This window comes from Lampris incognitus, chromosome 7, assembly GCF_029633865.1.
Source record: "Lampris incognitus isolate fLamInc1 chromosome 7, fLamInc1.hap2, whole genome shotgun sequence".
NCBI classification, from domain to species: domain Eukaryota; kingdom Metazoa; phylum Chordata; class Actinopteri; order Lampriformes; family Lampridae; genus Lampris; species Lampris incognitus.
This window is the reverse complement of record NC_079217.1, coordinates 61308946-61333858: the sequence shown is the minus strand read 5'-3', so window position 1 is coordinate 61333858 and position 24913 is coordinate 61308946. Positions and strand designations below refer to the sequence as shown.

Below are 24913 nucleotides of genomic sequence, written 5' to 3'. Positions count from 1 at the left end.
GCGTGTCAGAGGCGCTGTCGTCTCCTCTGTGCGCTCCACGACTCGAGCCACGACTCGGGCCCTGTGCGCTCCACGACTCGGACGCGCGTGTCAGAGGCGCTGTCGTCTCCTCTGTGCGCTCCACGACTCGAGCCACGACTCGAGCCCTGTGCGCTCCACGACTCGAGCCACGACGCGAGCCCTGTGCGCTCCACGACTCGAGCCACGACGCGAGCCACCGTCCGAGTCGTGGAGCGCACAGAGGCGAGGTCGTCTCCTGTGCGCGCGCGGGGTGTCTTCGGTTCAGGGGAAATGGCTTTGGTGATGAAGATGAAGGCCAGCCGCTCACCGGCCAGTGTAGCAGCCCTCTGTGAGGCGGTGTGTGATCCTAGTCCAGCGACGCACAAGGGCGGCAACAAGAGAGACAACAACCCACGTTACACCCTAAACATCCAAACCTTGCAACTCCGGCGGGAAACGGAGCTTTCCACGCGTGAAGAACTCGTCTGACACACCACCGCCCAGCGGCCAGCCGGAGGACCGTCTGAACCCCCCCCCGCTCAAGCAAGGATGCGTGAGAGCCGGCGGAGCTCAGAGTTGCAAGGTTTTTCCAATAACACGTCACCGCGTCTTTGAGCGAGGCACCCCCACCCCACCCCACCCCACCCCCACCCATCCACCTCTTCACTAGTTGTCAGCCACTCCGGATATATGAGCGTAGGGCTATATATTCACTAAAACAAAAAAAAAACAAAAAAAGAAATGTAGAGCACGAGCAGAAAATGAAAAAAAAACCATAACAAAATAAATTATAGTAAACTCAAAAAACGCAAACTTTTCAGTCGAGACGAATAAAATAGGACACCAACTAACTCAAAAATAAAACACGACTTCCGTTGCCTACTCTCGATGGATATGAAAATAATTACACTTCCGGTTATGGAAAGGGGGGGGGCGCCGCTTGGAACAGCAGTTATATAAATGTATTTACAGAAACGTCGCTTTGGCGCGTCTCGCGGTTGAGTACGAAGTGAAAGGAGTGCGCGAGAGACGGTGGAGTCACGCGCACCGATCCGTGCCACCGGATCCATATGAGAGTGGTCGACGAGTTCTTCCGAGGACGTGCATCGACGACGACAAAGGGTCATCGGTCGTCGGCATTCAGCACGACACCAGTCAAACCAACCAAAACCTGACGAATAACCATAACGGCTAAGCTACAACCAAAGAAACGGTAACAAAAGTGGTCACATTTAAAATAGGGGGGGGGGCACGTGGGGAGTACATATTATGATATCTCTGGTTTGGCTGATGAAGCTTCGGGGGTGTTCATCAAGCTGACACCTCGTGATATTCGGAAATATAAAAGTGACCCTTCATTTCTAGACATTTGTCACGGTGCAGCCTCCACATATAAGACTAACCTCCCCAGCCCCCCCACCCCCACCCCCATCCCATCTCCCCACCCCCCAAAAAAAAGATTTTTCAGCAATCGTTTCACTATTCTTCTTCCAGTCCATCTCCACACCCCTTAGAAGTCCGACACGGCGTGGGTGGTCGTCGTGGTCGTCGTGGCCTCGCCGGTCCGCGTTTCCGTGGCAACCATGTGTCGGGTGGTTCTGGTGGTCTTGGTCAACAAGGTGACAGTCCCTTCCTGGTCGGAGGAGATGTGGCGCTCCTCCGACACCTTCTGGGTGGCGAAGTCCAGCCCGGAGGTGTGCAGGCAGAAGGTTCCGGACAGCTCCCCTTCACCCCCCACCTCACCCCGCCGCCGGGCCTGGGGAGAGCCCTCGGGGGTTATCTGGAGGAAGCCTGGAGGTTGTGGAGGAATGGAGGAACGAAGGGAAAAAGGGAAAATATAGGAGAGGAAGAGGAGGAAAGGGGGGGAATAAAGGAGGTAGCAGGGCGAAGTGAGGAGAGGAGAAGGGAAAATGGAAAAGAAAAAGGAAACTTAAAGTAGTAGATTAAGTAGATGTATAGTTTTGTACATACATATATTATATATATATGTATGTCAAATCATATGTAAGTATATGATTTGATACCTATGATACAAAAAGAGGAGGGGGGTGTATAGAATGAAATTTAAATAACTTGAGTAGCAACAACATTATGAATACACTTAAAATCATAAAAGGTAACAATAGAGATAGATATCCGAGTTATACTCGTGTGTGAATACTACCTCCCAACCCATCCCCAACACACACACACGTACACACACATATAACACTGTCCTTGTTCAATGACAAACTGCCAATTTTTTCAAATGCTCCATTACACTTTGCCAGAAGAAAGGATTAGCTGATGTTAAGATAAATACAAAAGATCCGGTCCCAAAATTCTTCAGTCTTAAAAAGTTATTTGCCATGCTTTAGAGCAAAGGGCACTAGAACTTGTTTGATTTCAGTGTTATTAAATTTTAAACTTTGAATATCTCAATTTGTGGAAAAGTGTTCTTACCTGTGGAGTGTGGCTTCAGCGTGAATTTGGGGACCTTGAACCAAGAAGAACCCTCTCTGTTGTCAGCCTCTATCTCCCTGGTGGCCTCCTCCTCGCCCCAAACGTGGGACTGTTCTGACCTTGACTCCATGGTGAAGCTAGTGGACAGCAGAGCAGGAGACTCCGAGCTGTCCCGTTCCAGCATCTCTATCCTGGCATGTGAAGATACCACATCCTCCCTGGCTACCATCTCTGCCTCTTCTTCTTCTTCTCCTCCCACATCACCCCTCTTTTTACTCAAATGAGCAGACATCTCTTCTGGTTTGACCTTTGCCTCTTTCATTTCTGCATCCTCCTCCCTGGCACCAATTTTAGCATATGGAGAGGAGAACGCCACCTTGGGCAGTTTGATTTTACTGCTGGTCCTTTCTTTGTCATCTTTGGCTCCGTTGTGGAGACTTGCCTCTCTCTCGCCATTGAGGCTTGAACTTGAACCTTCACCCTCAAGCTTGACATCAAATGAGCCTGACTTGGCATGTGAAAATGACAGTTTGGGCATTTTAATCTTTCCACCTTTTACCTTTTCCTCTCCCTCCATCTCTCCCTCTGAGCTTGCTGCTGCTCCTTTATCTTTGGAGCTCAACTTCCCGAAGGTCTGCTTCATTTTGATTTTGGGCATCTTTACTTTGACATTGCTTACTTCTGCCTCTGTTGATGCCTGCCCTTCTTGGGCTCCTGCTGACATGTCTGCTTGGTCTGTTTGAGGAGGGTCTACCAGCACAAATACAGCTTTCTTTATTTTGGGCATCTTAGGGCCTTCATACCCAAGCTCTTTCCCATAAACATGAATTCCTGCTTCAGGAGAGGCGATGGAAGGTAATGGGACACCAAATTTAGGGATTTTTACTTTCTGGCCTTTTGCTGATTTCTCCTTCTCATCATGTGATGTGCCGATATTAAAATCCATGTCCAGGGTCCTGAGGGATTTGACTTCTACACTGGGGATTGAGAGGCTGCTCTCTCCACCTACTCCTGTGGACTTCGCACCCGAGTCTTGTGAAGGACCGGAGAATTCCACATCGGGGAGGGAAGCGTTTGGAAGTGCTGTACTGCCTAATTCAACCTCTGGTAGCTCAATGCTTCCTTTGTCAGGTTTGGTTTTCTTGATTTTGAATCGACCACTCACCCCTTCATCATCCTTCTCTTTTCCAGGCTTTTTCATTTCCACTTTTGCATCACTGTTGTTTTTCATTTTTGGCATTCCAATCTTGAATTTGGTTCCTTTTATTTTAGGCCCCTTTACTTTGCCGGTGGTACCTGTTGTATTGAGATCCAAGTCAGGTAGTTCAATCTTCTTTCTGTCCTTTTTGTCTTCACCTCTGTGAAGCCCTATATCGAGCTCCAGGTCTCCTTTTGGACCTTTGATGTCTATTGTTGGCATCCTAAGTTTCAAACCCTTATGCTCTCCCTCGTCACTGAGGTCAGTTTTCCCATGATATTCTGTTTTTTGTTTAGATTTACCAATATTCACATCAAGGACCACATCAACCTGTGGTGCCTTAATGTCGCCCTCTGTCTCAGCCTTGGGTAATTTGATATCTGTATCAGTAGACATCCCCTTTGCCACTGATATATCCACATTTGGCAGTTCGACGTCTGGCGCTTTGAATTTTCCTTCCTTGACATCAATATTCACATCTGGTGCTTTAAGATCTCTAATATTTATTTCAGGAAGTGAAACATCTACTTTTGGCACTTTGACATGTGGTGTTTCAAATTTGCCTCCACCCCCTTTTGTGTCAATTTCTGGGCCTTCCATTTCCCCTGATTTCCATGTGGGTAGTGATACATCAACATGAGGCATCTTAATATGAGGCATTTTGATCTTGCCTCCTCCCTTGGCCCCCTCTTTTGCAGTTGATGCATCGATATCAACTTTTCCCTTTGGAAGAGATATATCAACTTTTGGCATTTTGACATAAGCCGTCTTGAATGCTCCATCATCTCCCTCAATTTCTACCTCTGGACCTTCAGCCTTCCCAGATTTCCCTTTTAGCAATGACATGTCCACAGAGGGCACTGCCATGTGAGGCATTTTAAATTCCCCTCCACCTGTCTTTAGCTTCATCTCAGGCCCTTCAACCTCAGCCTTTCCTTTTGGTAGTGAAATGTCCACTTTGGGTAATTTGACATGAGGCATCTTGAACTTCCCTCCCTCTCCTTCTAATTCTGTATCAGGAGTTTCAACTTTGCCCGGCTTTGTCCTGGCAAGCGATATGTCAACATCAGGCATTTTCATAAGAGGCATTTTGGATTTCTCTCCTCCACCTTTTATCTTGACTTCTGGACCTTTAATCTCAACAGTTTTTCCTTTGGGTGGTGGAATATCGACTTTTGGCTTTTTGATACCTGGCATTTCAAACTTGGCTTCTTCTCCTTCAACCTCCACAACTATATCTGGTGTGTCAGTTTTTCCAGTTTGTACAGCAGGCAGTGAAATGTCAATGCTTGGCATTTTTACACCTGGTAACCTAAACTTCCCACCACTTTCCCCCTCTATCTTAGGGTCCGCTCCTTCAACATTTCCACCTTTTCCTTTTGGGAGAGAAATGTCAATATTTGGAATTTTTACATGAGGCATTTTGAACTTTTCTCTCTCTCCCTCAACATCCACTTCTGGTGACTTTATCCCCCCAAACCTTGCTTTGGGCAGTGATATGTCCAAGGTTGGCATATTAATCAGTGGTGGTTTGAATTTCCCACCCTCTACTTTGATATCCATCTCTGGCCCTTCAATCTTCCCTGTATTTTCTTTGGGAAGAGATATGTCTACATCAGAGACTTTCATATCGGGGATCTTAAATTTTCCTGCTCCATCTCCTTCTATCTCCATTTGCGGTCCTTCCATTTTTCCAGTTTTTACTTTTGGTAGTGACACATCAATGGAGGGCATCGTAAACTGTGGCATTTCAAGTTTTCCACCTTCCCCTTCAAACTCCACTGCTGGGCCCTCTAACTTTCCTTTGGGCAGTGAGATATCAACATCAGGCATTCTAATATGAGGCATTTTAAATTTATCTCCTTTACCCCCTATCTTGACATCTGGACCCTCAACTTCAACAGTTTTTCCTTTGGGCAGAGATATATTGACTTTTGGCATTTTTAACCTAGATTTTCCACCCTCAACCTCTACATCCATATGTGGTGTCTCACTCCTTCCCATTTTTACTGTTGGTAGAATTATGTCAACATTTGGCATTTTGACATGAGGCACTTTAAACTTGACACCTCCCTCCCTTTCTGGTTGAGTATCTGATGGACTCGGGTCCCTCAGTCGGCCTTTGGGAATAGAAATGTCTATTGATGGCATTGTGATCTGTGGCATCTCGATTTTTCCTCCATCTCCTTCGAGGTCCACTTCTGGTTCTTTGAATTTGGCAGACTTTCCTTTTGGAAGGGATATATCCACATCGGGCATGTTGATGTGAGGAATCTTGAACTTCCCTCCCTCTGCCTCAGCTTCAATCTCACTTCCTTTGATGTCAATTGTTTTTCCCTTGGGAAGTGGCAGGTCAATGTCAGGCATTTTAATGTTTGGCATTCTGAATTTACCACTTTCTCCGTCAGTCTTCGTTTCATGCTTAACTCTAGGCAGAGATATATCCAAATCTATCTTGGGGACAGAGACATCAATTGTGGGTAATTTAGGGATCTTGAGGTTTCCCTCATAGCCTCTGATATCAGCCTCTGAGACGTCAACTTCAGATTTGGGGAGAAGGACCTCTGTTTCTGGAGACTTTGCTACTGGTAGTGACAGCTCAACAGAGGGCATCTTGACCTTAGCTTTAGTGTCAAGGTCACCACTTGGCCTGCGTAAATCTCCCTCTTTAGACCCAAACCCTGGCATAGAGAACTTGGGCAATTTGATGTTGACATCAGGTGCTTGGAAGCTTCCTTTTGTCTCTATATCTCCTTCCATCCTGGCATCAACCTCTCCCTCTGGTAAATTACCCTTCGATGATATTTTAAATTTGGGGAATTTCACCTTGTATTTAGTTTTATCATCTACTCTCACCTCATGCTGAGGAGTGTCAATTTTACCCTTCTTCACTTTAACGTCCACCTCAGGACAAGACAAGGACATGTCATCCTTCTTAGATATTCCAAATGAAGGCATTTTGATTTTAGGCTTTTTTGCTTTTACTTTAACTTTCCCATCACCATCGAACTCTACAGATGGTGCTCTGAGCTCTCCTTCTGCATGTGGTGGACTGAGGGAAATATTTCCCTTGGGTGCCTGTCCCTCTATCTCCAGGTCACTGCTCTTGGCCTTCCCACCAAACTTTGGTAGAGAGAATTTGGGCATTTTGAGGGAGACATCGGGCAAATCAAAGCTGCCGCCCGAGGAAGGCCTCCCGCCCTCTGCCTTAAGAAGCTCCACCTCCACATCATCCCCTTTTGTTTTGGTGAGGCCAAAATCTACCTTCGGAGCTGAGATGTCAACCGTTGGTAGTTTGACAGTGGGAAGTTTAATGGATCCACTTGTAGCCTCTACAGTACCCGTTTCAATGCCCATACCCTTAATTTTCCCTTTGGGCAGCTTAGCATCTCCTTTGACAGCTAGGGCAGCATTTATATCATCTTTGCCTTTTGTGCCTATCTTTGGCAAGGAGGGCATTCTAAAATGACCACTAGATATCTCAAGATTTCCAGATGCATCAACACTACCAGAATCTACCTTGGGGCTGTCTTTGTGTCCGGATGGGAGGCTAAGGTCAATATCAAATTTGGGGACATTGATATCAAGAATTGGCATGTGGAGCCTACCACTTTTTTTACCAGTTGCATCCAACTCTACTTCACCAGATACTGCCTTTTTGGGTAGTGAGACATCTATTTCAGGCATCTCAAAACTGCCACCTCTGACCTCAGGGCCCTTTATATTGACATCTGCTTCTTTTGTTTTTATTTCTGGGAGTGTTACATCAACTTCGGGCATTTCAAACTTTCCTCTTTTTCCTGACAGTCCTTCAACACTGACACTTCCCTCTGCTTTTCCTGTGGGAAGGGAAATATCCACAGATGGCATCTCAACATTTCCTCCCTTCATCTCTGGTCTTTCTACTTTGACATCACCCTCTGGAAGACTGACCTTTGGTAGGGAAACATCAAATTTGGGCATTTTAAATTTACTCCCTTTTATTTTGGGACCCCCAATATTGACATCACCCTCTACTTTTCCTTTAGGCGGTGAAAGATCAATGTCTGGCATGTTGGGCTTTTCTCCTTTCATCTCAGGTGCTTCAATATTCACCTCTCCTCCCTTAGCTTTCATCTTAGGAAGGGAGATATCAATAGAGGGCATATGGAATTTGCCTCCTTTGCCAACATGCCCCTCAGTCTCAATCCCTCCCTCGACTTTTCCTTTAGGAAGTGTAATATCAATATCTGGCACCTCAATTTTTCCTCCCTTCATGTCTGCTCCACCAGTGTTGACATCACCTTGTGGAAGATTCACCTTTGGTAGTGATAAATCAAATCTGGGCATTTTGAATTTACCACCTTTTACCTCAGGCCCCCGAATATTGACATCACCTTCAATGCTTCCTGTAGGATGGGAAATGTCGGTACTTGGCAAATCAGCCCCCTCTATGCTAACTTCCCCTCTTGGTGATTTAATTTTAGGCAATGAAACATCAAGTGATGGCATTTTGAATTTTCCACCTTTGACTTCAGGTGCTTCCATATCAAATTCCAGTCCCTTGGTTTTCATTTTAGGAAGCGAGATATCGACTGAAGGAATATCAATATTTCCTTTCATCTCTGGTCCTTTCACATTGACATCACCCTCTGGAAGATTCATCTTTGGTAATGAAATATCAAATTTTGGTACTTTGAATTTACCTCCTTTTCCATCAGGGCCCTCAATAGTGACATCACCTTCAACTTTTCCTTTTGGAAGTGAAATGTCAATATCTGGCATCTCAATCTTTTCCCCTTTGATTTTAGGTCCTTCAACATCAACATCAACACCCTTGGTTTTCAGTTTAGGAAGAGAGATATTGATAGAAGGTAAATGGAACTTTCCTCCTTTGTTTCCCGGTCCTTCAATCTCAAAATCTCCTTCTATTTTTCCTTTTGGGAGTGAAATATCAATGGCTGGCATTTCAATGTTTCCTTTCATTTCTGGTCCTGCCAAATTGACGCCACTCTCTGGAAGATTCATCTTTGGAAGGGACACATCAAATTTGGGCATTTTGAACTTTCCACCTTTTCCACCAGGGCCTTCAATTTTTCCCTTGGGGGGTGAAATGTCCACAGATGGGATTTCAGTCTTTCCTTTGACATTCAAATCACCTTCAGGGAGATTCATCTTCGGTAAGGAAAGGTCAAATTTTGGCATTTTAAATTTACCCCCTTTTCCATCAGGACACTCAATGTTGACATCACCTTCAACTTTTCCTGTTGGAAGTGAAATGTCAATATTTGGCATCTCAATCTTTTCACCTCTGATTTCAGGTCCTTCAACATCAACATCAACTCCCTTGGTTTTCATTTTAGGAAGAGAGATATCAATGGAAGGTATATGGAACTTGCCTCCTTTTCCTCCATGTCCATCAATCCCAATATCTCCCTCCACTTTTCCTTTTGGAAGAGAAATATCAATGGTCGGCATTTCAATGTTCCCTTTCATTTCTGGCCCCTTCACATTGGCATCACCTTGTGGTAGAGTCACCTTTGGTAGTGAAACATCTAATTTGGGCATTTTGAATTTACCACCTTTTACCTCAGGACCCTCAACACTGACATCACCTTCAACCTTTCCTTTTGGAAGAGAAATATCAATACTTGGCATATTAGGACTCTCTATGCTGACCTCCCCTTTTGGTGATTTAATTTTAGGGAGTGAAACATCAAGTGAAGGCATGTCGAACTTTCCACCTTTGACTTCAGCTCCCTCAATATCAATATCCAGTCCCTTGGTTTTCATCTTAGGAAGAGAGATATCGATTGTGGGCATTTCAGTCTTTCCTTTCATATTTGGTCCTTTCACATTGACATCACCCTCTGGAAGATTCATCTTTGGTAATGAAACATCAAATTTGGGCAGTTTGAATTTACCACTTTTTCCACCTGGACCATCAATGTTAACATCCGCCTCACATGTTCCCTTTGGAATTGAGATGTCAGTGGTTGGCATCTCAATCTTTCCACCTTTAATTTTAGGACCTTCAACATCAACATCAATATCAGCTCCTTTGGATTTCATTTTAGGAAGAGAGATATTAATGGAGGGCATATGGAACTTGCCTCCTTTGCCTTCGTGTCCTCCAATTTCAATATCTCCCTCTACTTTGCCTCTCGGGAGAGTAATGTCAGTGGTTGGCATTTCAATGTTTCCTTTCATATCTGGTCCTTTCACATTGACATCACCCTCTGGAAGATTTATCTTTGGTAGTGAAACATCAAATTTAGGCATTTTAAATTTACTCCCTTTTATTTTGGGTCCCTCAACGTTGACATCACCCTCTACTTTTCCTTTAGGCAGTGAAAGATCAGTGTCTGGCATGTTGGGCTTTCCACCTTTCATCTCAGGTCCTTCAATATTCACCTCTCCTCCCTTAGCTTTCATCTTAGGAAGGGAGATATTAATAGAGGGCATATGGAATTTACCTCCTTTGGCAGCATGCCCCTCAGTCTCTATCCTGCCCTCTACTTTTCCTTTAGGGAGTGTAATATCGATATCTGGCATCTCAGTTTTTCCTCCCCTCATGTCTGCTCCAGCTAGGTGGACATTACCTTGTGGCAGATTCACCTTTGGTAGTGTTACATCAAATTTGGGCATTTTGAATTTACCTCCTTTTACCTCAGGACCCTCAACACTGACATCACCTTCAACCTTTCCTTTTGGAAGAGAAATGTCAATAGTTGGCATATTAGGACTCTCCATGCTGACCTCCCCTTTTGGTGATTTAATTTTGGGGAGTGAAACATCAAGTGAAGGCATGTCGAACTTTCCACCGTGGACTTTAGGTGCTTCAATATCAACATCCAGTCCCTTGGTTTTCATTTTAGGAAGAGAGATATCGATTGAGGGCATGTCAATCTTTCCTTTCATATCTGGTCCTTTCACATTGACATCACCCTCAGGAAGATTCATCTTTGGTAGTGAAACATCAAATTTGGGCATTTTGAATTTACCTCCTTTTACCTCAGGACCCTCAACATTGACTTTACCTTCAACCTTTCCTTTTGGAAGAGAAATGTCAATACTTGGCACATCAGGACCCTCTCTGCTGACCTCCCCTTCGGGTGATTTAATTTTAGGTAGTGAAACATCAAGTGAAGGCATGTCGAACTTTCCACCGTGGACTTTAGGTGCTTCAATATCAACATCCAGTCCCTTGGTTTTCATTTTAGGAAGAGAGATATCGATTGAGGGCATGTCAATCTTTCCTTTCATATCTGGTCCTTTCACATTGACATCACCCTCAGGAAGATTCATCTTTGGTAGTGAAACATCAAATTTGGGCATTTTGAATTTACCTCCTTTTACCTCAGGACCCTCAACATTGACTTTACCTTCAACCTTTCCTTTTGGAAGAGAAATGTCAATACTTGGCACATCAGGACCCTCTCTGCTGACCTCCCCTTCGGGTGATTCAATTTTAGGTAGTGAAACATCAAGTGAAGGCATGTTGAACTCTCCACCTTGGACTTCAGGTGCTTCAATATCAACATCCAGTCCCTTGGTTTTCATTTTAGGAAGAGAGATATCGATTGAGGGCATGTCAATCTTTCCTTTCATATCTGGTCCTTTCACATTGACATCACCCTCAGGAAGAGTAATCTTTGGTAATGAAACATCAAATTTGGGCATTTTGAATTTACCTCCTTTTCCATCAGGGCCCTCAATGTTAAAATCCCCCTCACATGTTCCCTTCGGAAGTGAGATGTCAGTGGTTGGTATCTCAATCTTTCCACCTTTGATTTTAGGACCTTTAATGTCAACATCAACATCAATATCAGCTCCCTTGGTTTTCATTTTAGGAAGAGAAATATTAATGGAAGGCATATGGAACTTGCCCCCTTTGCTCCCATGTCCTTCAATTTCAATATCTCCCTCTACTTTTCCTTTTGGGAGAGAAATGTCAGTAGTTTGCATTTCAATGTTTCCTTTCATATCTGGTCCTTTCACATTGACATCACCCTCTGGAAGATTTACCTTTGGTAGGGAAACATCAAATTTGGGCATTTTAAATTTACTTCCTTTTATTTTGGGTCCCTCAATGTTGACATCACCCTCTACTTTTCCTTTAGGCAGTGAAAGATCAATGTCTGGCATGTTGAGCTTTCCTCCTTTCATCTCACGTCCTTCAATATTCACCTCTCCTCCCTTAGCTTTCATCTTAGGAAGGGAGATATTAATAGAGGGCATATGGAATTTACCTCCTTTGCCAACATGTCCCTCAGTCTCAATCGCTCCCTTGACTTTTCCTTTAGGGAGTGTAATATCAATATCTGGCATCTCAATTTTCCCTCCCTTCATGTCTGCTCCACCTATGTTGACATCACCTTGTGGAAGATTCACCTTTGGTAGTGATAAATCAAATCTGGGCATTTTGAATTTACCTCCTTTTACCTCAGGACCCTCAATATTGACATCACCCTCAATGCTTCCTGTAGGACGGGAAATGTCGGTACTTGGCAAATCAGCCCCCTCTATGCTAACTTCCCCTTTTGGTGATTTAATTTTTGGTAGCGAAACGTCAAGTGATGGCATGTTGAACTTTCCGCCTTGGGCTTCAGGTGCTTCAATATCAACATCCAGTCCCTTGGTTTTCATTTTAGGAAGAGAGATATTGATTGAGGGCATGTCAATCTTTCCTTTCATCTCTGATCCTTTCATATTGGCATCACCCTCTGGAAGATCCATCTTTGGTAATGAAACATCAAATTTGGGCAGTTTGAATTTACCTCCTTTTCCATCAGGGCCCTCAATAGTGACATCACCGTCAGCTTTTCCTTTCGGAAGATCAATAGAAGTGGTTGGCATTTCAATGTTTCCTTTCACCTCTGGTCCTTTCATATTGATGTTTCCTTCAGGAAGAGTCATCTTTGGTAGTGAAATATCAAATTTGGGCATTTTAAATTTACCCCCCTTAATCTCAGAGCCCTCAATGTTGACATCACCTTCTACTTTTCCTTTAGGGAGTGAAAGGTCAATGTCTGGCATATTGAGCTTTCCTTCTTTCATCTCAGGTCCATCAATATTTACCTCTCCCCCCTTAGATTTCATCTTGGGTAGAGAAATACCTACAGAGGGTATATGGAATTTCCCCCCTTTTTCAATTCCCCCAACCTCAAACTCTCCCTCTGCTTTTTCTTTAGAGGAGGAAATATCAATGTCTGGCATCTCAATCTTTTTTGCCTTTATATCCAGTCCTTGTAGGTGCACATCACCCTCTGGAAATTTCACTTTTGGTAGTGAGACATCAAATTTGGGCATTTTGAATTTACCTCCTTTGCCTTCAGTGCCTTCAATGAGCCCATCTCCTGCCAAACTTAGATCTGCTTCAGGTGACTTGGCCTTGGGAAGAGAGATGTCAAATGAGGGCATGGTGAATTTAGTTCCGTTTCCACCCTCTCCTTCAATATTTATGTCTTTCTCTATTTTTCCTTTGGGAAGTGAAACGTCAACGGCGGGTATCTCAATCTTTCCTCCTTTCAACTCAGGACCTTTGATGTTGACATCACCCCCCTTTGATTTGATCTTTGGTAGTGACAAGCTCAAAGAGGGCATTTGGAACTTTCCTCCTTTAGTTTCTGGGCATTTGATTGTCACTTCTCCTTCAGGTGATTTCACTGCAGGGAGAGATGTGTCGAGTGACGCTGTCCCAAACTCTGCTCCACCTTTGACTTGTGGACCTTCGATATTAACTTCTCCGTCTTTGGACTTAATCTTTGGCGAAGAGATGTCAAAAGTGGGCATCTTGAACTTGGCTCCTTTTCTACCAGAGCCTTCAAGGTCCCCTTCTACTTTCCCTTTGGCAATTGAGAGGTCAATGGATGGCAGTTCAATCTTTCCTCCCTTTGCCTCTGGCAGCTTCATTTTAGGAGGACAGATGTCAGAAGGTATGGTGAATTTTCCTTTCAGTCCTTCACCTCCCTCAATATTCAAATCCCCCTCAACCTTTCCTTGAGGGAGAGAAATATCAGTTTTTGGCATCTTTATTGTACCACCTTTGATTTCAGGTCCCTCTGGAGTGAGCTCACCCTCTGGTGACTTCAATTTTGGGAGGGATATGTCAAATTTTGGCATTTTAAACTGGCCTTTTTTTTCCACAATGCCAACCTCACTCTTGGCTTTAGTTTTTGGGAATGAAATGTCTACTGATGGCACATCAAATTCTCCTCCTTTGATCTCAGGGCCTTCTATATCAACCACACCACCAGATGCTCTCATCTTTGGCAGTGAGATGTTAAGAGAGGGCATTTTAAACCTGCCTCCCTTAGTAGATGGTCCCTCTATTTCAAAATTTCTCTCTGCCTCTTCTTTTGGCAGGGATATATCAATAGATGGCACCTGTATTTTACCACTAGCCTTTACGTCTGCCCCTTCTATAGCAACATGACCCTCTGGTTGTTTTACTTTTGGTAAAGAAACATCAAAGGTTGGTATTTCGATTTTGCTTCCCATCCCAGCACTCCCTCCCAGCTCAACATCACCTTCCATTTTCCCTTTGGGTAAGGAAAAGTCAATTTTTGGCATTTTAAATTTACCATCTTTTGCTTCTGGACCTTCAATGTTGACTTCCACCTCATCTGTCTTCATTTTAGGGAGAGAAATATCAAGGGGTGGTGCCTGAAATTTTGCTCCTTTGTCTTCTTCAATGTCAATTTCAACTTTGCCTTTGGGAAGAGTCAGGTCCACTTTCGGCAACTTGAAGCCTCCTTTGATTTCTGGTCCTTTGATATCAACTTCTCCCCGTGGTTGCCTAATTTTGGGGTAAGAGATATCAAAATCAGGCATTTTGAATTTCCCATCTCCACCAACAAAATGCTCCATATCAACATCTTCTTCTCCGTGTGTTTTCATCTTGGGGAGAGAAATGTCAATAGAAGGCAAGCTGATTCCCCCTCCAGCTTTCGGGCAATTGATCTCAACTTTGGGCAATTCCATTTTGGGTGAGGAGATGTCAACTGTTGGCATGGCGATATTGGGGGCTTTGAAATTGGGGCCTTCAACCTCATCAGGAACTCTCCGCTCAGTATCCAACCCCAGATTGGCATCAGGCACAGAGATGTCGATGGCAGGCATTTGGATTCCCATCTTTCCACCTGCCTCATGCTGTGGGAAGAAGACTCCCATGTGGGATTTTCCCTTCACTTTTGGCAAAGAGATATCCACAGAGGGCATCTTAATTGATGGGTCTTTCCCCGAGATCCCCTCAAAACTGCCCTCTGTCTTTGGTTTGGTGACATGCATTTTGGGGAGGTCTACATCAACCTCACCCTTTATCTTTGGCTCAGGGGCTTTGATATCCCCCTCCACGCCTGCCTTCATAGAGGGTAAAGAGAAGTCCACATCTACCTCAGGAGCTGTGATGTCAATATGGGGTATTTTCAAACCTGTTGTTTCAGGGTCTTTCACTTTTAACTTAATGTCACCATCTACTTCATCACAGTCAGAGTGACGTGAAAGTCTGACTTTGGGTAGTTTTAGCTTTGGCATTCTCAGCTTTCCATCTCCTTTGCCAACATCATCATCCCCTCGCCCTTTTAGGACTTTGATTTTTCCCTCAGCCCCAGCTGCATTCACTCCTCCTTTGATGTCCATTTTAGGTGCCTTGATTCTTGCTTTCCCTTCCCCAGTGGGCAAAGATGCATCAGCTCTCCCAGAAGGAAGTGAGAACTTCACATCAGGTGTGCTCAACTTTGCTTCCCCTTTCTCCACCTCCATATTGCCATCAAGGTCGCCAGAGAAACTGAACTCTACTGATGGTGGGTGGAATTTTGCATCTGGCGGCTTCAGATCCACAGAACTGGTAGCAAAGGATGTGTCAGTCTTTGTGTTTTTGGTCTTGGGAAAGGTGATTCCAAACTTGTGTCCCTTCCCCTTGGATTTCCCTTTAGCTCCAGACACGTCAGGTGAAGAGATATCTACCTTCCCCTCCAGTTTTTCAGTTTCCACTTTTCCTCCTGCTGCAGCACCAGCATACCCCTTTACTTTCATACGGGGAAACCTGGGAAAACAGGATACATAAAATATAGAGAGGAGTGGGGGGAAACAGAATAGCACAGTGAAGGTTTTTTTTCCGCTTTCAATATGTTTTTTTGTCTTATTTCTCTTGTTGTTTACAGTAGTTGAGTTTTTATTGTGCAGCACAACTTGCATTGAATTTGAACTATACAGTACAGTGGGAATTGAGTTTGAAATGTATAGTAGCCGAATTAACTTAAGAGTAAGTGAGAAGGGGTTGGAAAAAAACAAGTGTATACTTCCTAGTACTCCTTTTCAGACATGTGACAAATAATCTGATGCATGCGGAGATTTGTTCGCTAAGTTTGATGTGTGGATTTGTTGATCACTTATTAATATTGGCAATGGCTTATCTGTATGTTATATGCTGCTTATTTATACATGTTTGAAATAACTCATCATTCATGCAATAAATCATCATCATTCATTCAAGTATAATGTTAAGAGATAGTTGTTAAAAGTCTAATTTTAAAATGCTATGCATTAATTTGGGAAAATATCATTAAGTAATCATTCAATATCGCGACAAAATTTCAGTCTGTAGACATGCAAGTGTCTTTATGCATACTCAATATAGACATGCAAGTTTGTTTTTGTTGCTTGATGACATTGGCCCTCTGTTGTCTGAACCCCCCCCCCTCCCCTTAATTTGTTCATTTTTTTTGTCAATGTCACTAAACTAAGTTTGTCACTAAAGCTGTTTACCCAATATCAAATACAGCCCCAGTCTATATGGGTCCAAGCATTTTCCTCTATCAAAGATTTTAGTTAACAACTTACCTTTGAATGGTACCCTACTTCGGTCCTGGTTTTAGCTTTCATATATTTTGCATAAGCAGATGGTCAAGGTTTTCAACTAGTGGATGTCTTGGTTCAGAACAAACCTCTTTGTGATGCTTGCAGACAGCCATATCTACCTTTGATTATGTATCATGTGATTAAGCATCCTCCAACACGTGAATAGACCACTGACGTGTATATGCGCTGTTATCATTTTATATATCTTTTTTTTAGCGATCTCGACAGTAATTTAACTTCTCTGACATGCCAATAGACGTGTTCTCTTGTTTACATGCGCCAAATGTGCGTGCGCAGATTGTGAGGCAAAAAAAAGGGGCCACGAGTCTTGTGTTTGTAAACATAACTACTGTAAACTACTAATAAGACACGCTAACCGCTAGACTAAAGGGTCAGACCCGCGAGCCAGCGGCCAGCGTGTCTTCTTATCCATGCACGTTACAATATACTTGGCGTGACTATGAGGCGTTCCGCCACGTCCCTCCAGCCGATGTTTGGCACCTTGGTGACGTCACTTGTCCACTGAGCTCCAGCAAGGCAGAAACGGGCCGGGAAGTTTTTCTCCGGCGCTTAGCGGAAGTTTCGACTCGTACTGCTTGTTTCTGTCTTCCTTGTGTTGCAAGCGGAGGCCCGCCTCTGTAGGAGGGGGCTTTGTGGGTAATCTGTGGGAGTGACGTGGACACAGCCGCGTGTGTATTGTAGCGAATTCGGGGGGCAGTCTGGGAGACCGTCGCCACAGCCGGGACGCGAACGCGTGTCTCTCACTCCGCAAGCGACAACGTTAACCAGTCGACTAAAGCAGTGGTTCTCAACCTTTTTGGGGTCCTGGACCCCCTGCGTATTTTTGATCTACCCTGAGGACCCCTCCGCCTGATCTTGGGGGAGGGGGGTTGCAATTTGATAGAAACAGTAGAAACTGCATTTTAAATTGCATTATAGCATTTATTCACTCTTTGGGGCAAAAATAAGAGCGTTCAGTTGTAACTTAGATATAGTTAACAAAACAGAATTCTAATGCAGGAACTTTCAGATATATGTAACAACAGAATTTTTATGCAGTAACTTTTAACAATGCAAACGGGAGCGAGATCTCTTATTAAAATACAATAAATTACACTTGTGAAACAGATGTAATTAGAGAAAAAAAGTCCTGTTACCCTTTATAGTTTAGGTAGATAAAGGTCTCAGTCACATTTGAGTAAAATAATCCTATTTCTATAAATGTCATAGGATCTTTTTTTTAAAGATATTTTATTTTCACGGACCCCTTGCAATTACACCACGGACCACTAGGGGTCCGCGGACCCCCGGTTGAGAAACACTGGACTAAAGGGTCCGACCCGTTAATCAAGGGCCAACGTGTCTACTTATTCATGCACGTTACAGTATGTTCCGTTTCTTCGCCGCAGCCACAGAGAGAGCGGTGTGCCGACGGATCGCAAGGCTGCCCGCCAGAGGGAGCTTGTGCGTCAAATTGTGCTGCAGTGCTGAAATAAAAGCGCCCCCTTCTCCACCGCAGAGTTGGTCCGGACTCTGAAGCTTGCTACCAGCTACGAGCTAGGCTAAGCTAAACAGGCTAGCGAGACACCAGAGGCTTCCAACTACTGGAGTGGTGACACCGGGGGCTCGTCTGGGACCTACCCTGCAAGTAAGAGACACACCTTATTGTTCGGCGAGGGAAGAATAAGAGTAAACCTGCAGCGTACCGAGCGAGAGGGGGGAAAATGGCAGCGCTCGGGACGAACAAGCGGACGGAGCGAGAGAAAATGGCGGGGAGGGGGGGTGTCGACTCGGCAGCGTCAAGAAGTACGTCAAGTTAATCGTCCAGAATATCAATGCAAATCTATTTTAAGCGGGTGTGACAGAGACTTTTCGAGCTAACGCGAACTCTGTTAAACCAGCGGCATGCCGCTAGCGTGGAGCTAGCATTAGCCGCATGTGAAACGGCGGCCCACACAACACCGCTGTGGCCAACCGCGGGATGGCGACTCACCCCAGGTCCACCCTTGTATCCTGCCAACCCCTTCACTGCACCGTCGGCCCAGCTAATGGCTGCATATTCCCTCAGTTGGATTACAGCCTCACTAGAGGCGCAGCCTTCGTCCCCTGACCCATTGTCACCATTTTGCAAAGGAACTGATTCAACCCCAGCTTCTGCTTCCACTGCTGGTTCCCGGCTACTTAACCCCTTCACCCCCTAGAACTGTAATTATTGTGACACCAGCACCCCAGCTGCCCTGGCCCACGCACCATTCCCACAACAGACTTTGCCACCATTCACCACTTGTATGTCTCAGCATGTAGGACCGGGTCATGGAGCGCGTGCCCTGGGCTGCAAACGCACCCTGCCCAGAGATACACCGCCGCAAAGGGGTGGAGAACCCAAGCTGTGTGATTATGGCCTTGCAGACAGCAGTGATGAGCACTAAGGACAAAAGGAGAGGATTCCCATGCTGCGGCCAGGTCAGTTTGATGGATGCATGGAAAGGCTTTCGTTCCACTTTGAAAGCTGTGCATGAGCTAACCGCTGGACAGAGGAAACTATAGCGGTTCAGCTTAGGTTCGGTTTATTGGAGCAGCTGGTGCTATTGTCCATAAGAATTCAAGATCTGGTCGGTGGAGCTATCAGCGGATTGTAGATGAGATAGAGGCCACCTACGGGCTGTGCTCGGAGCACGCGGCACTCATCGGCATTGAACTGAAACAAAGAATCAGGCAGCCAAGTGAACCCTTGCATGCATTGAGAGATGACATCTATGAAAAGGTTTCTATCTTGTATGGTGATCGTACAGAGCTGGAGCAGGACGCCATCGGTGTGGAGACCTTCATTAATGCCCTGGCCGACGCAGAGATGGTGCAAAAACTCTTGGAGGAGCAGCCATGCACCCTGGCGAGAGCCTATAACATAGCCCACAGGTATGAGACAACTAGGAGGGCCGCCAAAGCAGTCACACAGCTGATGTGGGCAGGTGCGCCCAGTTCTACAGAGTGGAGAGCCAGAGCAGCTACACTACGTGGAAATGCTTACGCGCTGCAGCGTGAGGAACCAGGGAGAGCAGCTGTATGGACCACTCACCCACCAGAGGGGGTGCAAAAATCTCACCAGCGGTGGTGGGCCCAGAGAAATAAGGGGCAGGGGAAAAAGGACTTTGGGAAGCTTGTCGGCCACAACTGCTCAGGCATTGGACACATTCAAAGAAATTGCCCCTCCCCTTGCTGGCCCGAGCAGCGTGCTGTGAGTGCCAGGCCGACACCAGCATCTAACCCAGGCACAGTGGTCATCAGAACTAAAGGCCAGGAAGACGAGACCTGTGCGCAGGTAACAATGCACGGGCTGGAGATTTGCGCCTTGCAGGACTCTGATGCTCAGAGGAGTGTGCTACCATTCCACCGCTTCAACTCCTTTCCCCATCAAGGCCAGACCCCCCCATACAACGATTGGTTGCTCGAACCCTGCAGGGCGTCAGGCCAGAAGGCCTGCCAGTCTTACGAGAAGTTGACATCCCAGTGTACATTGGGGGCTATGTTACAAGTGTGAACTTTGTTGTGGCCGACACTGCTGGGAACACCGAGGTCATCCTGGGGCATGCTTTCCTGCAGCAGGCACGGGCCTGCTTGGACTATGGCCACGGAGAAATAACACTCTTCGGGGAAAAAGTACCCCAATGTTTCAGAGGTACACACATTGTTTCTCAGCCATGTTTTGCCACACGTTCTGCGCGCACATCTTGTTTACAACGCAGCTTTTACGTCACGCTTTAAGGGGTCTATTCAGTTTAGCTAACATTTTTCATTGAGCAACATAAAACATTGAAGTATTGAAGATTGAGTGACGCCATGATTAAAAAAAAGAAATAATTTGGGATCAAAGGAGTAGGCTAAAAAGTCAATCGAGGGGAATTTGTAAACTGACCTAAAGTGATCATAAACTGCAAGACTTCTGGACCTGACCAGACTGGTGATCGGACTCATCCTTTGCAACCTGTTCTCATTCCCAGGTCGTCAAATACCCAGAGGCGTAGGGGAGGGGCCAGCCAGGCTTGCACTGGAGGGGGGGGGGGGGCTAACGTTGGGTAATTTTTTTTAAACATCTATATTAATTAAAAAAAAAAAGTTGGGAACCAAACCTTTACTGAGCTATCAACCTTATAATTGTTTAAAAATGAATACATTTTAAAAGATGGTAGCCTGTGTTATCCAATCACAGTCGCCCCAGTGATTTTGAGCTTTAACCTTGTGTATATGTCACGTGAAACATTGGCCATGAAAAGGTCATTTTGCAGCAACAATTCCAAATCAGTGGGGTGCAAAAACGGCAAAATGAGACGAATAAAAAAAGAAATCAGGCAAAACTACCGGAAACATCTTTAATATTTATGGCTGCGAAAGCAATTACAAATGCAGGGGATGCCAGTGCAGATGCAGATAGCACTGGGGCAAACGTAGGGGCATCTGTTAGCAACATGGAGGCTAAAGCTGCAATCTGCACCCCTCCTGATCAGCAAGTAGACACGGAGACTGAGCCTGGTGATGGCCATCAAGAAAAAATCACATGCAGAAAATGATGAAGAGTATCCATCAGACAAGGCTAATTTCCCGGTGGATTTAACAGATCCCACGTTGAAGACAAGTGAATACTAGACAGTGAATACAAACGTCAAGTTTTTGGGCCAAAGTGTTAAGAATCACAGATGTCACTCTGGCATTAATCCATCCATCCATTATCTTAACCGCTTATCCTGCTCTCAGGGTCGCGGGGATGCCGGAGCCTATTCCAGCATCAGCTTCATGTAAAATAGCTTTTAGGGGGGGCATCGTGAGAAGGTGGGTGAGCTCAAAAATGGGAACCTCTTGTCAATAATAGAATAGATATGATCCCATTTTGCGGGAGTTGCTCGATAAAGGACACAATGTTAATCATTTAAGCCCTTCAATTCAAAACGATGTAAATCCGTTATCACAGAAAGTACGCGACCAGGTTGCTTCTGAAATAAAGAAAGCCGGGTTTTATTCAACTCAGTCAAGTTTTCAGATCAGTCACAATTCACATCAGATTTTCCATCACTACTACTACTACTACTACTACTACTACTGCAGCTACTTTCATTTCGAAATGCTCTGAGGCCAGAAATAAAAACCATTGAAATGGGTTGAATTAAAGTTTTGACCGAGCTCTTGTTCCTGAGACATTCTGCCTAGGGTCAAACACGTGGCTACTGCTCTTAAGCTTTTTAAAAAAAATTTTTTTTTTACTATTCCTGTCACCGTGGCAAGTGCTGAGAGATCTTTTTCAAGACTGAAAATCATGAAAAACTATCTGAGGAGCACTGTGTCCCAGGGATAGACTCTCCGGCCTAGCGATTCTCAGCATTGAAGGGCAGGTGGATTTAACAAATACTGTCAAGGAATTCGCACAGAGGAATGGAAGGAGGAAATGACATCTTGGTCATTTTTAAAGGTAAGAAAGAATACATTTGATTCTGTTAGGGATTTTTATTAATCATGGCATCAGATTAACACAGGGTAAACTGTTGGCCTAGCTTTAGGCTTATTGTGTGTGTTTTCTGTGCTCGTTTATGAATGGACGGTCCATTAGACTCGTGCATTCGTTCTGTGCTGGCTACAAAAATATCTGTCTTGGCCTTGGTTGAGCGGCTGCAGTTTGTATTTGCCTGTTGCCACGGTATCGATTGTTTTTGGCTTGCTATTACAGAGCTGTATGTTGGTTAGCGTTACATGGTTTGTGTGATAGGTTTTATTCCAAGTTGCGTAATCGGAAGATGACATTAACTACCAACTTGGCTATCTTAACAAGTTTGCAATATACATAGCATGTTGATAATTTTACTGTCTACTACTACTACTTCTACTTCTACTACTACTTCTACTACTACTACTGCTACTACTACTGCTACTGCTACTACTACTACTACCTTTGGCTGCTCCCGTTAGGGGTCGCCACAGCGGATCATCCTTTGCATCGTCCTCTGTTACACCAGCCACCTGCATGTCCTCTCTCGCCACATCTATGAACCTCCTCTTTGGCCTTCCTCTTTTCCTCTTCCCTGGCAGCTCCATATTCAGCAAAGTTCCGACTCTCACCTCCACACTCCTACCTTCCTCCTCTCCCGCTGCCTCTGGACATGCCTTCTCCCTCTCCTTCGCCCAACAGTAGAATAGTTTCCACCGGCACCCTGCTGGCCAACAGTACCAGTGGTACTTGTGGTCCTTGGTAACCCGGGCCTCGACTGATCCAGTACGGAAATCTGATTTATGATCTGCATATTTTATTTGGCAAAGATTTTTATTACTTTGATCATTTTACTGTAAGTCGCACAATTGTTACATGCATGTGTGTATGTGTGCGTTTGTGCGCGCACGCTTGTAATATTTATTTTTTAGTTAATTTTGCTGGTGCCACTGTAACCGCACCTCCATTGTGAAAGGGCCCACACCCCCTCCCTGTGGGGTGCCACGGGATTTTACGGTACGCCATAGCAAATACCAATGCTTTGTCACGCACTGCGGTGTCAGATACCGACGCACAAGGCACATAAAAACCACACAAATGTTGATTTATTGAGGATATTCTAGCAAGTATTGTAGAAGCGCGTTTTGGGGTTGTGTTCAATGTCAGAAACAGTGGATCCAACAAATTTCTGGCAAGACCTGAAAGAATCTTTGTGATAACCAACAAAATAAAGATCACATACTTTCACTGAATGAAGATTATGAAAATGCACAGTTCTCGTTAAAAATGTTATCAAAATACATTTTAATACCAGAACTATCTTAAATATTGCATTTTCCACAGAGAATAAAAGGAATGGCAGTCATTTATTTTTCAGATCTTCGCAGACAGAAACCTGATCATCACGTGATGTTGACGCAGGCTCCATCAACATTGGCTGTAAATTGAAATGCTGACAAGAAACGTATTTTTGGTTCAGCAATGTCGAGATCTTAACTTTGGTTTAGTTTATTCTGGCTACTGGGTTGATGGGGAAAATACTTCCGGCTGGTAAAGCGTGTTATAACGTTGTGGTCGGGTTAATATTGGAGTGAATGGATGGCCGGCCGGCCTGCCTGGTTATTTACTACTGGGATAGGCTCCAGCATCCCCGCGACCCAGATAAGTGGTTTGGATAATGGATGGATGGATGGATGGATGGCCAGAGCAGTTGCTCTTGGTGTCAAATATTGCTGCGGATGGGTTTACATTGAAGTTAGTTGAAAGCCCGGTGCGTCTCATACAGATGCTAAAAGGTGCCTTGTGCGTCAGTATCAGACGCCGAGGGGCATGGCAAAGCGTTGGTATTTGACGACCTGGTTGAGAACAGGTTGTCCTTTGAGGTGCGCACTTTGTGGGGGGAAACAATGCAGACAATAAGAAAAACTTAATTTGCGCTCAAGGACACCACCACAACAAGGCTATCAAAGACACATCATTGGCCGATAAGGGCAGAAAGGCGTACCACTTCGTTCAGAATTGAGTTTCCATCCCAGCAGAGTAAATAAATAAAGTCCCTGACCCCGTCAAGAGGAACTTAGATGAGTCACGACTCAGTGTCAAAGACTCAAACAGCAGCAGTGTCTTTACACTCAACAAGGCAACCTTATGTGATGTAGAACTTTGTAAAATTTTACCGTCATGTTTCGCAGATTTAGCTTCCCCATACCCGAGGCCCTAGCGCCGCCTATGCAGGAAGCCCTGCCTTACTTATAATGCCTTGAGATTTGAAAAGCAAACATGCAAGACACAAACACAACTGACCTGATCTTGCTCTTTTTCTTCTCTAAGGCTGCAGCTCCTCTAGCACTTTCCACTGTGGCCTTAGCGCTCCTTTTTTGTTTGAATGTCGGGAGACTAAACTCCACGTCCATGTCACCTGTTTCCAGCCTGGGGGGAGTTCCCTCGATCACCAGCTCCTCCCTGCTCTTCTTCTCTTTAAGCCTCTTCAGACCAAAACGGCCACCTCTCTTCCTCTTGGTCTTAAAAGGCTTGGTGCTTTTGACGCTCTGAAACACATGCACCACATATTTTATGTTGAGTTACAGTAGCCCTTGAACTAAGTTTGTCTGTATGTTGATTTTATGGATTCATTTAAATGGAAATGTGTTGGATTTATTTTTAAAATTAAGGTGTTTATTTTTTATACAAGAACTAGCTGTCGCCTATGACAATATGGAGTTTAAATTTGTCAGTTTCAATAGTTTGTAAAGATTGGAGTGAAATGGGCTCATATTTTCAGGTAAATCTGATGTTTGTAACAAAAGACCCCCATAAATCTACTTTCTAGGTACTTGTAACTGACAAACTCCCGAAAAACCACATATTAGTCCTTCAGTGTGACATTTACTAGAGTCAGAGTCCATGAAAAACACAATGACATTGATTTTACCAATTATAATTATAATCATACCATTTCT

General features: G+C 44.7%; 1 protein-coding gene across 1 annotated transcript in view; it reads right to left on the bottom strand.

Moving 5' to 3' along the window:
• Positions 1 to 1510: 1510 nt before the first annotated feature.
• prx (periaxin) overlaps positions 1511 to 24913 on the bottom strand; it is a 45205-nt gene continuing 21802 nt past the window's right edge. The window contains exons 7-11 of the mRNA XM_056282909.1: positions 24258 to 24502; positions 6433 to 15668; positions 2546 to 6321; positions 2443 to 2494; positions 1511 to 1791 (exon numbers count right to left, since the gene is read on the bottom strand). Coding sequence (XP_056138884.1) covers positions 1511 to 1791; positions 2443 to 2494; positions 2546 to 6321; positions 6433 to 15668; positions 24258 to 24502 — 13590 coding nt within the window. The remainder of the gene's footprint in view (positions 1792 to 2442; positions 2495 to 2545; positions 6322 to 6432; positions 15669 to 24257; positions 24503 to 24913) is intronic.